Source organism: Convolutriloba macropyga, chromosome 10, assembly GCF_964194025.1.
Source record: "Convolutriloba macropyga chromosome 10, txConMacr16.3, whole genome shotgun sequence".
In the NCBI taxonomy this organism is placed as follows: domain Eukaryota; kingdom Metazoa; phylum Xenacoelomorpha; order Acoela; family Convolutidae; genus Convolutriloba; species Convolutriloba macropyga.
The window spans coordinates 21,145,276-21,163,905 of record NC_134477.1 but is presented as its reverse complement, the minus strand read 5'-3'; the positions used below and the strand labels follow the sequence as shown (position 1 = coordinate 21,163,905).

The window sequence follows — 18,630 nt, the reverse complement described above, 5'->3', positions numbered from 1 at the left end:
GGCTTCTTATGGGTGACAGCAATCTTGATCTCTTAAAAACTGGACCATCTCAAACTGCTTTTTCTATCGCCATTTCCTCCAATGGGTTCTCACAACTGATATACCAACATACTCGGGTAACTGAGACATCAAAGTCGTGCATGGATCACATTGTCACCAATTTCTGCGATTACCATTCCCCGTTGATTTTCCATTCCACAATCACTGATCATTATCCTATATCCGTTTCATTTTCTATTGTGCTAGCTGCTAGTTATAATAGAAAAATGTCCCGGAATTTCAAATGTTTTGCCAATCAAAACGTGGTAAGTACTTTTCTATCAGCTCTTGACAGTGATCTCGAGAATACCGTAGACGTGTCGCTCGATTGTTCCTTTGATGTCCTCATCAACATGATCAACTGTCAGCTTGATAGGTTCGCTCCCTGCCAGGTGTCAGTGCCAAAAAAGAAAAAGAACTGGGTACGCTCCAAGGAGTTGAGAAATGCTATTCGAAAGCGCGATATGTTTTTTAGGAAATTAATTCTGTCTCCCAGTGAAGAACTTCGAACTAAATACTGCCAGATAAGGAATAAGGTGACTACTTTAATGAGATCTAAAAAGAAAGAGTTCTACACCAAACGAGTATCACAAGCACTTAATAGTCCGAGTAAATTATTTCCCCTCTTCAATAGCTTACTCGGTAAAAATGTGAAGCCCTCCAATCCTGTCAAACTTTGTAAAGATGGGAAGCTTGTTGACGATCCTCTTCAAGTTTCTGAAGTGTTGAATGAGTATTTTGTGAGCATTGGACCATCTCTTTCTGCTAACTTCAGTGACTGTGATCAAGATGCTGTTTTAGAACCATCCTTTTCTGCCTGGCTGCGCCCCACGAATGCTGAAGAAATAAGTCAGATCGTTATGAGTTTATCTGATTCCAAAGGTGTAGTTTGTGATGGCATTAATAATAAGTCATTAAAAATCGTCTTACCTGTTATCCTTGATCGTTTAGTCATAATGATCAATGGATGTTTAAAGAATGGTCTTTTTCCAAGCTCACTGAAAAAAGCTAAAGTTGTTCCGCTGCCAAAAAGCGGAAGTTCGGACGAAATTGACAATTTTAGTCCGATATCGATTTTAACTGGTCTAAGTAAAGTGCTTGAGAAAATAATCTATGCTAGGCTAATGGATCATCTAATAACGAACGATTTGCTATACAGTAAACAGTTTGGTTTTAGACCTAAGTTTTCTTGCGTAGATGCTATTGCTGAATTAACAGAGAATATAAAATCTTCATCCAGCTTGCAGTTGTTCGCTTGTATTTTCCTAGATTTAAAAAAGCGTTTGACACTGTTGATCACAAAATATTAGTTAGAAAGCTTGCAACTTTTGGTATTCGAGGTCCTTTTAAAGCGATCCTTGAAAGTTTTCTAAGTCAAAGAGTACAATGTGTTTCTCATACCGGTGTCATGTCATCCTATAAAACCCTGGAATGTGGAGTGCCACAAGGGTCCGTTTTGGGTCCGTTGTTGTTCTTGCTGTACATTAATGATATGCATTCAATTTGCAAGCATAGCTCAGTTCTGCATTATGCAGATGATACATCAATATCTTTCGAGCTGAAACATCATCCGCAACTAGTTGCCTTCAAGAAGATCTTGATGCAGTTTCAAGCTGGCTAGCAAAAAATAAGTTAACCATAAACAGCTCCAAATCAGAATTGTTACTATTTAGGCAGAGTAAAGTAGGTTCTCTACGTATCAATGGCGAAGTGTTGAATGTAGTTAAATGTTCTAAATACCTCGGAGTTCAGATTGATAATAGCCTAACTTTTGAAAAACATATAGACGTTGTATGTAAAAAGGTTTCAAAACTAGTAGGATTAGTCAGCCGACTGAGATACTTTCTACCGAAACACGTTCTTCTAAAGTTTCATGATTACTATATTAAACCAAAAATACAATATGGCTGCCTGGTATATGGTTGCAGCAGCAAAGTTAAACTTAATAGAATTAAGTTTTTGCAAAAGAAGTTTTTGAGACTGATAAACTTCAAAAGGAAATTTGATTCCGCTGAGGATTTGTTTTGCCAAGAAGGCGTTCTCGATTTCTTCAAGCTTCATATTTATGATTTACTTAAATTTGTGCTAAGATCTAAAAATGGATACTGTCCATATATTTTTAAGGATTACTTTAATTGCTGCAGCATAAACAGAAATACGCGCGCATCAGCAGCTGGTGTTTTAAAGTCTTTCAGAGCTAAGAACTCGCTCCAAAAAAACTCTTTAAAGTGTAGAGGTGGAAAGTTGTATAACGTTTTGCTCTCTTTTGGCTTAAATGTAGATAAGCCTATGACAACATCGCAAATAGACGTTTTTGTTCATAATTTTAAAGATAATATTCTACTCTTCGATACACAACTTGTGGATTTAGTTTTCAAATAGTTTTAAAATTTTTGTAGCTTCCTTAATATAAACCCTACAGTCTCATAAAGTGTATTGCTTTTGTTTTTGAGTTGGTGCAACCTCTGGCTTGTGCGGGGTGTCTTTCAGTGCTCAAAGGTGTGGAACTGAACCTCTCTTCACGAGGTGGCCTTAATTGAGCACTCGAAAGTCATTCTAATCATTTCAGAATGTACTTAGACTCTCAAGTCGGCAGCGCTGTGAGGCGCCCTGCATGCCGTCGGGGGTTGCACCAATATATAAGTTATATAAGGTAGTATCTACTTAAATTTTTTTTGACGGTTTTAAATTGAATCTGAACTCCGCAATTCATTGTATTTATCGTGTCTTTATTTGTTTCCTTGTCTTTGTTTGATTTCATACTTCTTGGGGCAGCTGCTAGATGAGCTTTCCCGCTCTTCAGCTGTCCTCTTCAGGTACCATTTGATGCCTGAAGGAACAAATTAATTTAATTTAATTTATTGCCCCGCATGTCGGTCGAGAGCAATTTGTCCGATGTTAGTCAAATTATGTTTTTCAATAGCCTCAGAGTGATAACTGGGGCTATTATTGTCCTTCTTTTGCTTTTAACAGTTAAAAGAATTTGATTTGTATTGGTGCGCTGTCTTCTATAAGAAACTGGAACGTGTGGAAAAATTAGCAGAGTTTGAATGTTGAACAGAGTGGAGCGAAAAGATTTTTTTTCACGCCGATGTTTTGGAGACAGCGACAAAGTAGGTTGTGAAAAAATTATTCTAAGCTAGCAAAACTTTTAGTTCACGTGCGGATTTTTCAAGCGTTTTTTTAAATAGGTTTTTTGCTTTAAAAGTTTTAATATGCTATGGTTGTAGCAGTCAGGTTGTTTTGATAGAATATCTTTTGATAATGTTAATGAGTTTTGAGCTATTTTGTAGGTTTTTTTTAATTTGTTACGAATTTTAAGAATGTGTGAGCGAATTCTGATTTTTTTATTAATAACCGCCCTCATCTTCTCAGCCGACTATTTTTGAGCTGCTATTTTTTGTTACTTCGTCGAACAAATATGTGTTTCGCTTTACCTCATGTTGTCGCTTTTTTGGCACGAAATCTTTTTGACTTCTCTAAGCTAGATTATTCGCTCTTTCTGCGCAGTTTTCTAAACAGTAATCGCTCGGTGGAGCAATCTAGTGTGAGCAAAATGAGTATTGAAAAACGAAATCAAAAAAGAAATGGGATAAAACCATAAAGCCCGATTTTAGATGCCAGCTACTTGAACTGTGTTCTTATAAGTCGTAGTTACCATCTTTAATGCTTTTTAGTTTTGATACTAGCCCTTGTATCACATCAACAAGAAACAGGAGTATGTCTAACAACGTAATGACCTCAAAATATTTCGCACTTTGAAAATGTTTCCGTACATCAATCAATTTCTATCCATTTCTTGTGTTCTTGTCAAACCTAATTAGGGTTATGGGAATCAATGACGGCTATTTTTCGGCAATCTACCACTAATGTTTTCTTTTTTCAGAACTAAATGGACAACTATTGCTCATAAGCTTTTAAAAGTACTAATGGTTTCAGCTATGCAGGTACAAAGCATTTTTTTTTAATTAAGAAGAAGGAAAATGTTTTTGTCTATATTTGCAGTTTTTCTTAATTTCTTCAGACGTTTTGGCGCCTAAGGAGGCTTCAACAGTATAGTTTGTGCAATTATTATTAATTCTACAAGGGGAAAACCTATCGTTATATTTACTTGTATTATTAATTGCTCTTGAACGAAGTTCATAGCAATTATTGTAAACGTGTGTGTCTTTTTATGCAATATTTTTGTTTGACGGTTTTGACTTTGCGAGTGACTTTTACGCCCTTGACTTTTTGCGTTTCGCGTCATCTAAAATTCTCTCTCAATCACAATTTCATGCAGCTGAACACAATTGGCGGCAATTTAATACAAAAAGTCAAATGAAAAGTGCGCCGAAACTGGTGCCATTTTTCACTTTAAATCTTATCAGTGATATATCTTAACCTCTAATATAGTTATTTGAAGCCCACTTTTGCACTTCTTAGTCCCATTGAGGTATTTGAAAGAAAATTTGATTTACAACGCCAATTTTGATTTTGTTTTCTGATTTTTTTTACCCAGTTTCTTTTAATTTTTTGTTTTGCTGCTGCACATTGCTGGCAAGTGTCACTGGCTCCACAATGGGGAATAATTTAGACTGTTTATTGGTTCAATTCATATCAGACGGTGTTACGAGTCTGACCCTAGCTCTTTTCAAAATCATTTTTAATACTTTTTGGGTGTTGCGCGTTTTTGTTGTTCATTATTGTGTTTTCCCTCAATCTAAATAAAGACAGGTTTAGTTGGCTCTCTGTTGAGGCGGAATAGAAGCTATGTAATAGTTTCAATTGAAATCTAAAGCCTTCGTTGTCACAACTTCCTTTTGAAAATGTTATTTTTTGATTATCACAGTTTTGCAGCTTTTTTGTGCTGTCACTTAGTCTCATTAATTGCAGGTCTCTCTGACCCTCTCATGAGGCACAATTAAAGCTTTTTTAACTGTTTCGGTTTACATGTTTTTAAAAATATCAGTGATTTTTTTAGTTTTATCCTTAATTAGTTTTTTGTCCTTTGACTTAGCCTCGTTGATGACAAATCCTTGGCGGAAATATATTTTGGGGATTGTTTAATTGCATATATAAGGGTTATTTTTTTTATTAAAAGATGAGGTGGTTTGTGATAGCCAAGGTTTTTTTTGAAAAGTTTTTGGCCGTATTTGTAGTTTTTTGTTGTCCGCTGACTTTGTCTCAAAAATGAAAGCTCTCCTCTGCTCTATAGTGAGGCACATTTATCTCCAGTTTTTTTTATTTGTAGCAGTCTTACTCACCTCTACACAGTTTTGTGATTTATTTTAGTTTGCATGCTTGTTGTTTTTTTGTGCTGCTTTTTAGTGTATAGGCTTTCTGAATAACACAAAACAGAATGCACAAGACTTAATTTAGTAGACAATAGTTATACTTCCCTTAATAACGTTTAAAAATAGAAGTTATTTGTTGAGTTTTTACCGTGCTTGGTCCCAATTTGCATTTGATTGTTGGACTGAAACATTTTTGTAATCAGTTCCTTTAGTTTTTTCGTGCCGGCATTTGTTAGTTTTAATACATGATTCCCTGATTTTACCTCTAAATTTCTTCTTGGTCTTTAATTGGTATTTGTTTGATTGTCTAAAGATTGGATGTCTTTGTTATGTATTGCAATGAATTTTATGTCAATTTTCAAGTTGTTTGGAGCAATTCTAATGTCTCCGATGTTGCTATCTTTGGTCCTTTTACTTTGTCTCTTATTTTTAGTCTAAAAACGTGGTGGTGATTGTCCCAATTTTTTTTGTGTAGATCTATACGTTTTATTTTGTTAAAGGTTTCAATGACTGCATCAACATTTTTATAAGAAAACTTCAAAACGTGTTAATTGAGTTCTCTACTTTGTTTAATTTTGTGTTTGTTTTGGTATCTGGTATGTTGACTATTGGAAGTTGTTCTTCTATGAAAACTGACAGCTATGTTTCAACTTATTGATTCTTTGGATTGTAGTTCAGTAGTTTTCTGGATTGTAGATCAGGGATGTTTTTGTCGTCAAGATTTTCTTATGACGCCACGATCACTTCAAATCTGCTTCTTGTTTAATATTTTGGTGCTGACTGGGACTGATTTAGGTCTACGTTATTACGAAGTTTATAGCAATTATATTAGTCTTTTTTATGCGATTATTCACTTGGCGGATTTTTCGTCTGACCCATTTGACTTTTCGTCCTCAAAAACGAAATAACTAGGTGGCGCTCGGAAGGCATTAAGTTCTCTTAGAGCCCTAAGGGTCACTATACTCTGAAAATGCGATTCGCGAAAACTGTTTTGAGGAAATAGTTTCATTGTGTGAAGTGTGGTTCTTAATCTTAAAAGTTTGACCACCCTGTTACCACCCCCCCCCGCATTCAGCCCCCATTACCCTCAACACTCCCACTGTCAACCCTCACCCACCTGTGGATTTCAAACCCCCCCCCCCCCCAATCTAGCCTTCATCGTAACCCTACCCCCATCGCTTGGTCCCCTCCCTCCTCCCCCCAAAGCCCCTGCCACCCACCAGCCCCCCCCCCTATACTAGCATCCGTAAGCCCCAGCTGGCTACTACTGACGAAGTCAACCGCTCGCCGGTTGTGTGAGAGCAATTCGCCCGACGTTAGTCAGTCATATTTTTCTCTCTTTAGTGGAGCGAGTTTTTGTGTTCTTATGGGCGTGATTTTTGGTCACTCGTAACATACCTCACTCTCAAAAATGACTTTCATAATGACTTTAATTCAAGCAATTAATAAAATAGCGCAATTAAGTTCTATTTTTCAGTACTTCAATTACAAATTAGCGGTTAGTATTAAAAGGTTTGGGCTTGAAGCTTCACGAAGCTATCGCGGCTATTTTCTGGCTATCTGCCAGCCGTTTTTAATTGGTCTTGAAAGAACTCTGAAGCAATTATTGTTGTCTTGTGTGTCTTTTTTTCCGATGCAAAAGGTTTCCTCGGCTTTATTTACTCGAGAATTTTTTTCACTCGCTTGAGGAATTTGACTAGTCAAAAAAAAGGAACGGGATAAAGTGTTAATGCCCGAGGGTATTGAGAAGTTGATTTGTAGGTCTGTTAGTCTTAGTAGGCTCTAAGTGTACGGTCCACCGAAGCTACTGTGGAAGAATTACTTCATGGCGTGAAAAGCGTCATTTAGATTTTACTCCGTTTTACCTCGTACTAAAATCCAAATCCCCCAATTTTGTAACCCCGCTTTTTTAAAGTTAAGATAACTGCAAAACAACAACCCCCCTCCCGAAATCTCCTGTGATCTGTCTATTGAGTTTCATGACTCAACTTGATTTTTGAGCTATTCATCTGCCGATTTGTTCCTCAGAAGGTCTAAGAGCTGTAGATATAATGTTTTAGAGTTCTCTTCCACCTGATTCCTGGGAGTCATTTTTCGATACGAGTCCAGTGTTGGTGATACCCGATCTTGCCAAATATGAGTCTCATGTCTCTCTATTTAGAACTCTGGAATCAGTTGCCAGACAACCCCATTTAAAGTAAGTACTGTTTAAAAAATGTTCTAGAGCAGTTAATCTAAATAATCCCTCTAAGTGAAGGTTGATGGAGAGCAACTCTTTCTTTCAAACTTTCATTCACATAGTTCCTGAGACAATCATTTAATTCAGAGATAACGAATACTCATTTTCTATCTTTTTGTTGAGTGGGTATAGCCTTGCACAAATTGACTCGACTTGAGCTAGTCTATCGAAGGCTACAGATGGGCCGTCGAAAGTTTCCAAGGTCATGGTTGTGAACTGAATACCGATTTCGGTACAGTTAGGAGGTGTTCGCCTTATTTTTTTGTCTTTCGCTGCAGATAGAGCAAAACTTGATTGCAGTTAGATGTCAGTGTAATAGTGACGTCCGATGCTGCTTGTTGGCCTGCAGAAACATGATCGACGTCTTCTGATCTATCGTTGCTCTCGGGCAGCATTTTTTTGTTTGCATACAAGTGAGATATTAGCAGACGTGCATGCTTATATTATCTTGTCTCTCCATCTATCGTGACGGCCAGTTATTGCCCCGGCCATATCAATAGTCTGCATGACCTTGATAAGGATTACAATCGAGGAACAGTGCATTCGAGGGCTTCTAGAATTTTATGGTGCGATATTTGCCGAACTGCTAAGCTCTTCAATTCATCAACAGATTCGATGAAAGTGGGTCTCTCCAGATAGGAGTTCTACCATTGCCATAGCCCGAGTCACATAACCCACATAGGCAACAATATTTGATCAATTGCTTGCCTGGTTCCAATTGCAGTTGAAAACTTTGTAAGACAGTCTTGTTCCATGGAATTGTTTGTTACAACTGATCCCAAAATGTTTTCGAAAGCTGTTCCTTTTAGCGACTCAATTTATATTTTTACATATCTAAATTGTACCGCAACGAGTAGGCCATTTTTGAGCCCCAAGATAACAACACAAGATAAGGCGCACTGTGGATCATCTATGAACTCTAGGTTTTCAAGCAATTTTTCGATCTTTAAGTATTTTTTAAGTATTCGGATTGCAGGCCCAATTTTCTTTATTTTAGGCCCGAAATGGTGTACGTGGCATTGTGTAAAAATGACTTTATCCTCGAGTTCGCAGAAATTGTGGAGATATTTGGCTTCAACTTGATGACATTCGACTATCGCAAAATCCAGTGCTTCGAAGTTCCATATAGAGACGCTTTTATGCGTCTCTTTGAAAACAAGCAGTACAAACAAGCAATTGTCGTCGGAGCTGAAGTTATTCTTGAGCCTGACTTTTTGCATTACATTTTTTCGGTGTCGCCTATTTTGTACAGCTTAAATACAGATGTTATTGCAATATCGGGATGGAACCCAAACTCGTTCGTCGGAACTAACTACCCGAACAACTCTCTAATCCGGGTTAGCGAATTTCCATTTTATGGTTGGGTCCTTACACGCGAATTATACGAAACTTTGACCAAGACGAAAGATACGTTCAAGTCATGTTGCTCTAACCGACAATGGTATGAGGGGTGGACAAAGCCTAAAGAGGAAAGCTATGTGGTGGTGCCTGGATTGTCTAGAGTATCTCTTGGAAAGGTTCCAGATGCATATGATCTGCACACGATTAAGTTGATGTTGTACGTGAACAACCGACTCAATTCATCTGTCATACAGAATCCTTTTGGTTAGTTTGCCCATTTTGGAGGCTTCCGTCAACAGAAGTTCTTTTATGCAAATAAGAATAAACCAGATTTGTACAAATTTCTTGTTGAAACTCGTTATATTTAATGGTAATTAATAGCCGCCCTTATCTTCTCAGCCGTCTATTATAGAGCTCCTAATTTTTCATGACTCGAAGAGGAGTATTGGATATGTGTCTTTTTTTTTCAATTTTTTGGAGTGAACTTTGAGCAGGAAATTAAATACATGAAAAAATTGGATCGTTGATGAGTGATTTGATCGTTGAACTGGAGAGTGAAGCAAATAGTGTGGTTTTTAATAGCCGCCCTCATCTTCTCAGCCGGCTATTATAGCGCTCCTATTTTTTTTTTTTTACTTCGTCGAATAAAAAAATGTTTCGCTTTACCTCATTTTGCCGCCTTTTCAACATTTTGCGTGAAATCTTTTTGACTTCTCTAGGCTAGTTTCTCTCTTCTCTCATTCTGCTAAAAGTGATTTTGAACATCAGTTGCTCAGCAAAGCAATTCAAAATGAACAGTCAGTATAAAAAATTGAAGTCAGAAATAGAAACGGGATAAACCCATAAAGCCCAATTTTAGATGCCCGCTATTTGAACGTCGGTCCTATAAGTATTAGTTACCTCTCTCTAATGCTGATTGTTATTGATAGTAGCCCCTGTAGCCTCTCTCTAAGAAACAGAAGTATGTTCAACTACGAAATGCCATCAAAATAAATCGGACTTAAAAAAATGTTTTTGTACGAAAATCTTTTTTTTTTCAATATCTTCTGTTATTTCAATCCCAGTCATGCTTATTGGAATCAACGGCGGCTATTTTCCGGCAATCTGCCGGGTATGTTTGTTCATACCGCTGTTTTCGAGAGAGCGAGAAATAGATGTAGGAAAAAGTTATGTAGTGAACGAAATTTTCATCACGGTTTTTTCAGGCAAATTTTTTTTCTGGTTACGAGGTTTAAATAGGCTACTTTTTTATTGATAGTGTTTTCAAGTTTTTGGGTTAATAATGTTGGTTTTATGCTAATTTGGGCGTTTTTAAGCCATTTTGCGATTCGGTTTTTTAGGTTAATTGTATAATTTTTCGCCCATTTTGTCTACTGGAATTTTAGATATCAGTTTCATGCATTTTAAGGTGTAAAAGTATTTCTGTTAAAAAATTGGGCGAAACAGTGAGAAATTGGGAGTTTTTTTGGTTAATTTCTTGCATTTTTTGTATCTTTTTTTCAAAGTTACAGATTTGTTACAGACTATTTGTACTTTCCTATTGTTGTGTGAGTCTTTTTTATGATCTGAATTTGAAGTTTTTCTTTTATATGTGCAGTTCTATTACAGAAATAAAATGATAGAGTTAAATTTTGGGGACAAATTTTTCGTTAATTGACTATAAAAAAATTGCTTTTTTGTTCTTGGAGTCGTTTCCGGAATCCTGGCTATGTTGTTTTTACTTTGAAGCAATTATTGTAAACGTTTTAGTCTTTTTCATGCAAAATTTTTGCTTGATAGTTTTTGCGCTTTTGTTTTTGAACATTCCCTGACTCTTGGAGTGACCTTTTATCGCTTCAGTAATTCATTTTGAGTGAATTCCGAAATGAAGTTTGTTGCTAATATGAAATCGATTGTGAGCGTTTGATTCTGAAAGCCGATGTAGCTTTGTGGTTATGATGTCTGACTGCTATCCTGTCCGAGTCTAAGCTACACCACTCAATTAAATTGCCCCTTGTCGTTCGAGAGCAATTCATCCGACGTTTGTCGGTTGATGTTTTGGTTTCTTTCGGCCAATTTGACTGTTCTCTTTCTGCTGGAAATGCTTGCTGCTAAACGGCAGTTGCACAGAGGGGCAGTCTAATGTTTTTTGGTATGAATACGAATCCGTTTCCTATCATTAAAACTCTCACGTGCACATTTTAAAATGCCGAAAGTCTGCAGTGCTAGAATTCAAAATGCCAGACGTTAAGTTACTATTTAGCCAGAAGTTGAATTTCGTTGACTTTTGTCATTTTAAAACGTGCGCGTTGCGTGTTTTAAGCATGGTTAAGTGACTCTGCAGAAATCACTTCGAAATTCTGACTTAATATATCGAACCGCTTCGTGGTTCTCGATAAAAGCCAGATGTTCTCAGTGACTTCAAGCAGAGTCACTTAACCATTATTTAAGAAACAGGATTACATCTAACTACGAAATCCAATCAAAATGGAAAAGTTTTCTGTGCAATCAGTTTTCGGTTCTTTCAATTTCAAGGGGGTTTCAGCGGTCATTTTTTTGATAATCTGCCCGGTATGACTGTTAATCTTGCTCCATCCCTTCAACGCACGAGGTAATTTGTTCATTTGTTAATTGCTGTCGGACGAAGTTTGAAGCAATTATTTCTTTTTGCGTTTCGCGTGATTTAAAATTCTCTCTCCTTCACAATTTTGAGCAGCTGAACTCAAGTGGTGGCAGTTTACAACTAAAAGTCAACTGAGAAGTGCGCCGAAATTGGTGTCATTTTTTCACTTAGTTTTATTTGTTATAATGGTATATGATGACGTCCCTTGAAGCCCCTTTAGTAATTTTAGTTGCCCCATCGCCTCCCCCCCCACCCCCGACTGAAACAGTAGTCGGTTATGTTTTAGTTCTATTACATTCCCCCGAAACATAGGGGCACAAACTGTTTTTACACTTTAAAAATTGGCTGTGAAGGGCATGAGGGGAGGGCGGACTATATTCGAGTGTGCGATATCCGACGTTATAGAAACTTGAAGATGGTCTTGAAGATCCCTATTTGTGACTATCTTAGGTTTGAATTTTCCCTTGGAAACAGTGTCATCAGCCGACGCTTACAGAAGCTATCTTTCCACATTATTCAGTGATTGCGCCGCTTTTTCCGTAATGAACAACGCTGATATGGAAAAGTTTCAACTCAAATGGAAAGAATCCGTATCACCTTCCAAGGCCAAGAAAGTCTCACAGATTGGCGGCAAATCGGTAACCAACTCGCCCAGTGTGGCAGAAAAAGAGGCGAAATGTGTTACCCTCAAAGTGAACAAATTGAAAGAAAGGTCAGCCAATCAGGGTTTGATGAAAAATTTGTTCACGTTTTTGGAGTTTGGTCATACGGAGCCATTTGGGAACTACAAAGGTGCAATAGTAACTTATAAAGAGACGATACCGGTGCTACTATTTGAACTAGAATCAGAAATTGCATCTTCGCTGAACTTGTAATACAAAATTGTCCATCTTTTTTTTATAAACTGTTTTAAACGTCAATTGTTTATATTTGAAAAATGCTGCATTTAGATTATAAATTGAGAATCATTATTTGCGTGTTTTGATAGCTTAGTAGCAGGTAGTAGAAACATTTATGAACTATAATTATGAATTTATTTTTTTTCGAACTCGTCTTCTACAATATTTGGAGTTTTAAGGAATTATTAATTGCTCTCGAACGAATTTGAAAGCAATTGTTGCAATAATCTTTGTATGGAAAGGTTTCGCTCCACCATGTTCGGCTTTTCCACTGACTTACTTTTGCGAATTTTCGAGGTTTGTGTGATCCAAATACCTCCTTGATAGCTTAAGATAGCTTTAAGCAAAGCCAGTTCAGAGCAATTTGCTCGACGTTTGTCGGTTGCTTTTACCCTTAAGGTATAATTTAAATAAATTTTTGCTGTGGTTAAATTTAACTTGGTTTGTAATCCTCTTTTAATTGTAGATTTTCGAAGTATCTTATCATTGATAATCAAGCGAAGCAATTTGTCTTTCCATCTCTTATAATTTGATCACAGAAAATTTAAGTACAATTTTTCAAAACGACTTGTCCGGAGTCAAACAACACTTAACAATTGAGCCATCAAAAACAAGCTATTAATCAAACAGCCAGTGTTTTTTTTAGTGTGAACCACGAATCATAAAAGATAACCCCCTAGCAATAACGGTAGACAACGAATTGCGGTTGTCTGATAGTAACGACCGTTCTTATGTTTACTTCAAGGTAGACGAGATACCGCCTAAAAGTTGCAGTGTTGCTTTTACATAGGTTTTTTAAAATCAGCAAACTGGATAGTATTGGTCCTCTGTCTTTCTATTACATCTCAAATAATTTTAACAAAAACATTGTTAATTTCCTCTGATGCACATAAGAATAAAATGCAAATCGTAAACCAGGTAATGTAAAGTTAAGAATCCAACATTATGTAAATTTATAAAATCATTAAATTACTTAACTAATAATTTGAACTGTATTTGTGCCCTTTTTTAAGGTCTGTACACTTTTTTCAACCTTTTCTCGTCAATGAGATGTCAAATTCGTGTGGCAATTTTAAACACGGTGGAGTAGTAGGAGCAAAAAGAGTATTTTTATGGCGTGAAGTTAACAAGCTCCTTTTTAAGTGAAGTGAGAAATTGTTCTTAAACAGATTTTTTGATTTTGAGTGCGAGTTTTTTTCTCGTGCGGTAATTTGACAGTTTGCCATTTTCCCGTTTTTTCTGAACGAGTACTTTTAGAAAGCGTCATGAGTGTTCTAAGAATGCATATTTGTGATTTTTCAACGCATCGAAAGGCAACCATTGTTTTTCAAACATTTGACGCTTTTTGTTTTCTTGAAATATAATTGGTTTTTCAGATTTTGTCCGTTTTTTTTAATTTTTTGTTGTGTTGCTAAGTATCATTATTGACTGGTGTGATTTGTCCTCTACTAAGGCAAAATCAACGTAATTGAGTAATTTCAATTATATCTATAGGCTTAATTGACTTGTACTATAAAAAAAATGGGATTCAGATTTTTCCATCTTTTATAGTTCTTTTTTTTTGCTCTGTTACTTTGTCTTATTTTTGATAGGCATCATTGGCTCTCTTATGGGATATATTTGGAGCTATTTACAGGTTTGTATTCATGTTTTACGGTTTTTATTACTCCGACTACTTTTCAAAAAATATGCATTTTTTGCTTTTCACTTTTTTTGCCACCAATCATCACTTTTGACTTGTTAATATTAAATTTGTGATGCCTTAAAAAGGTGAATTTTTTTAGTGTAATTGGTGATGTTTAAGTTTGTTATAACTTTACTTCAGAACAAATGTAATAATTGAAAAGAATAGAAGCTTGAAATTTCCTATTCTTGAGGAATATCTCCGAACTAAGAAGTATATTAGGAAGTGCGACATAAATCAGCTCCATAGGTTAATGAACCAAACGGCGGCATCGGTCAAATACACTGGTGCCCATATGAGTGCAGCTTCCACCTGACTGTGCATTTGTGGTTTCCACGGACTTTCCAATTTTAGGGGTCATTTCTTAAGGGTGAAACTGGAGTGACTTTTGTCGCGACGCATTAGTTTGACAGTTCGACCGGAGCTTAAGAATTAGGAATAGGAAACCAGTTTAGTCACGTTGAAATCAGTTCAGCTCAAAATGGGGTAGCATTAGGAGTAATAAGCTTTTGCAGGTTGGCACAAGAATTTTTTCAATTTCTCGTTTGTCATTAATTGCTTGCGGTAACTACAAACGAACGGCATTCAATTTAAGGAAGCCAGCTAATGGTATTCTCAGAACAGATTCTCCTATTTCAGCCAAAACAGGGTTGCTGAGCAAAATCAAAACAGTCGGGACATTGCGGCTATTACAAGCTTTCTTTTGATAGATAGCCCTAAAGATGTTATGATATTCAAATTTTAGTTGGTTTTTGTTTAACTTCGTTTTTGTTGTCTTGTTTTTTTTAGACATTTGTAGTTTTCTGCTTTTTTTCGTGCACGTTTTGCTTTGACATTTGTTTACAGATGTTCATCAGATGTTTATTTTGAGGATATATGTTGATTGTAATCATTTTGTTCATTTCTTTGAATTGTAGTTCAGGACTTGTCTCAATTTGACTCTTTTGTTTTGTCAGTTGTTTTCACTTTTCTCCGTGGCTTTGAGCTTTCAAAACGGCAAAGACAGCTCATGCCCTGTGCACATTTAGTTTCGTTAGATGACCTTAGCTGCAATTTGTAGTCTTGCAAATGCTTAGCCAATTTTTGACATTTTTTGGTTGTTCGTCATCTGAAACAATTTCAAAATACATTTTTCTAAAACAATTTTTTAAGAACTTTCATTAAAAATAATGGTCTTCGTTTTCAACTTGTTCAATCCCTATGGGCTAATAATTTTTTTACGGAATTGAGGATGTATTCCTGGTTAGCTTTAGAGCTAATGATATTTTTTTAGAAAAAATATCAAGATCTTTTGCTACTGATGAAAATCCTACTTAATTTCTTGTTTATTGTGTTTACTTGTCAAGTGTTTGCGAATAGGTTACTGCATGTTTTCTATAAAAAAAAATGCAGTTGTCTTCAAGAAATTAAGAATGCGAATTGTTGCGATTTTGAAACAAAACTTGCTATTATTTTTCCTGGTTGTTTTCAAAGTTACGGTCTTTTTGAGTTCATCAATCCCTCGGTAGCAATGAAACTCTTAAAAGTTTACTCTTTGGCTTAGCGCCCTTTTGATACAATTTGCAACTTTCTTAATCGTTTTGAAAATTTTTGTCATTATTTAAATTTTTCTATTTGTAGGAGCAAAGAATTTTTTTCAAAGCTTGTGCAATATTTTATACCGAAATACAGGAAATAATTGGTGTTTGAGGACAATAGTTCCAAGATCTGGAGAAAATTTTCATAGTTTCTGCTGAGTTTGAAGAAAAACTTTGTTTTGAAGACATAATTATGTAAAATTTGGAAATTCGCGAAGAAATTTCATTTTTTTCAAGTTCTCGGAATGTGATGTCAGTTTCAAATGTCGGAGCTAAAAAACGTCAGAAAATTCTTTTAAGATCTTCTTTGCTACGTTTATGTTTACGTTTAGGCGCTACAGTTCTGGTTTTGGAGATAGTGACACCCAGAAATTCTGGGTGATCTTCCTTTTTTCTAATTTCAAGTTCCTTTGTTGTTTTGCCTGTCTCTGATTGCTTCTCATATCAAGCAAGTTTTTCCTAATTCCAAAATTTTTGGTTCTTTTGATTTTTTCAACGAAGACAGTTTTATTCAACACGCTAACCTTAAAATTATATAAACTTTGTAAGCTTTTAACTATGCTTTTCTTTTAGATTGTAAAATAATGTTTGTCTGTTTGTTCAGATGGTCTGCTATACAGGTAGAGCAATTTTGTTTTTTAATCAATTCGTTGATTTCTTTTTCAGGGCTTGTCCTATATTTTTAAATTGAGGCAAGATTGTTCCTGTCTTGATTTTTGGCTTCCTTCTTTTCGAAAATTTACCTCTACTTTTAAAGGTAGCTTCTGTTTTCGATCATTGGATTTTAACAGTAGCTTTGTTTGTGAAAATGTTTTTAGAAACCGCTGTTATTACTCAATTTGAAAGATCATTTAGGATTCTCATCCCTTATAAGTCCCTCCTGCCTATGTGAGCTAAAAAAAACCATCCACCTATCAAACCTCCTGCCTAAACATTGTCCCCCTAAGAACCCCTTGTTTCTATCTACCAGCCGACCCCATCAACCCTCTACATCTACGTAACGCTCCCTCTACGCACGAACCCGTACCAACCCCCTGTACTGTCTGCTAACTGCCTACAGTCCCCCCCCCCACTACCTTACCACCCTCCCCGCGACCTACCACTTCCTGTTGCCTAACCTCCCATACACACCTAACCTAATAATTGACTGTTTCTGATTCTTTTTTGATATTTCGGAATTTGCTAGGGCTAGTTAGGCCTTTTTTAAGTCGTTTCCGGTTTTCTACCGGCTGCATTTTATTTTCTATCGTGATCTAAATTGCTCTCTCATAAAGAAGTGCCCGCAGTTGAACTTAAGTGGCGGCACTTTACAACTAAAAATCAACTTAAAAGTGCACCGGAACACGTGTGATTTCTATCAATTTGATTTGTTTTTATGTGAGTTGTTTTAGTGGTATATAATAACCTATAATTACGTCACTTGAAGCCCCTAAGTCAATTGTGTTGCTCACCGCTGACTTAAGCCTGCAGCAAAAGATTCGAACTCCGACTAGTCGTTCGAGAGCAGTTCCCTTGACGTTAGTCAATCGTATTCTCAAAAACCAACCTGGTGGAGGCGTTACATACTATGGTGTCCTTTATTTAATTTTTTTGTTCTAGTATTAATGTAATTCAGATGAAAGAAATTATGAACACTTACTGCAGAACCTTAGTTCTATTCACTGCATAAGGCACAATAGAAGTAGGTTAAGTCTTCAATGGGCGCCCAAAAAGTCTTCATAAACGCGCAAATTGGCAAAATTGAAGTAATTTTTACAGTTTGATGGATTGTCTGGCGATGAGCGCTGGCAATCAGATAGTTCAATATTTGCCTGAGCAACATAGCGTCCTGAACATTTTTAAAAAAGATCAAAGCTGCCTGGTGACCGCCATCTAAGTAGCGCATTCCTTTAGGTCAAAAAGTTTTTCCATTGACTGAATTTTTTCCTTTGAAATAATTATATGGCTTTTTTGAAGGTGTCTGCATTAACAGCATTTGTATGAGTTATAGTACAGTTATAGTAATTTTTATTACTCCTGCTTCAAATGATTTGAAAAAAAACATGCATGACTCTGTCAATCATAAGGAATGAGTACAACAAACACTGATATTGATAATGTATTTTAACCATTAGTCTTCCTATCATCTACTATGAAAAACTGCTCTGCAGAGTCGATTCAATCTTCTCAAAAGAAACTCATTTCTTTCAGAAGGATTCAATAGAAGGAGGGCAGTATAAACAAATTACTGTTATGTATCGTTTACGTAGCTCTTCTCCTCTTGTCCTGAAATCAGTTGAAAGAAAGGACGTTTTTTTAATAGCAAATAGTTTTATATACCTGGAAAGCTACATCACCTTAGCTTACCAATTTGCTGTTAGATTTATAAAAACCTAGTTTTTGTGTACAAAAGAAACCCCTCTGTTATCAGCTATGACAGTTATTGAGCTCTTCGCTCTGGCTTTCAATAGAGTTACTTCGCTCGCCATTTAAATTAATTTGAAACTCGCTTGCCTTCCTGGTTAAGCAGAGTAAATTCTTATTCCTCATTATTCCGATATTGGTCTCTCGCCGTATATACTTCAGATATACGTCATTAATACGTAAGATGTTTCTGAAACTGCTAGGGCTAGTTAAACTTTTTTGTTAAATCGTTTTCGGTCTTCTACCGGCTGTTTTTTCTATTTTGATCTATTTTCTCTCTTGTTCACAAGTGCCACCAGCTGATTTCAAGTGGCGACAGATTACTACAAAAATGCAATTGAAAAGTGCGCCTAAATGCGTTTAATTTTTCTGTTTTAATTTTTTGTTGTTTTAGTTATATTGGTGAAAGAAAATGATTTGAAAGAAAACATTATGAAAGAATCGGCCAATTATATTAAATGGGTTGCCCATAACAAAGACCGGGTTCCGATTATATTGACTAAACCTTAAACACTCATATTGATAACGTATTTTAACCAATAGTCTTCCTATCACCTACTATGAAAAACT

General features: G+C 36.1%; 1 protein-coding gene across 2 annotated transcripts in view; it reads left to right on the top strand.

The window, feature by feature from the left end:
- Positions 1-12,545, top strand: part of LOC142348819 (uncharacterized) — a 36,076-nt gene extending 23,531 nt beyond the window's left edge. For both annotated transcript variants that reach the window (XM_075400343.1, XM_075400342.1), the window contains 3 exons: positions 7,376-7,512; positions 8,552-9,159; positions 11,948-12,545. In XM_075400343.1, coding sequence (XP_075256458.1) covers positions 7,376-7,512; positions 8,552-9,159; positions 11,948-12,372 — 1,170 coding nt within the window. In that variant the 3' untranslated portion in view covers positions 12,373-12,545. The remainder of the gene's footprint in view (positions 1-7,375; positions 7,513-8,551; positions 9,160-11,947) is intronic.
- Positions 12,546-18,630: the final 6,085 nt, after the last annotated feature.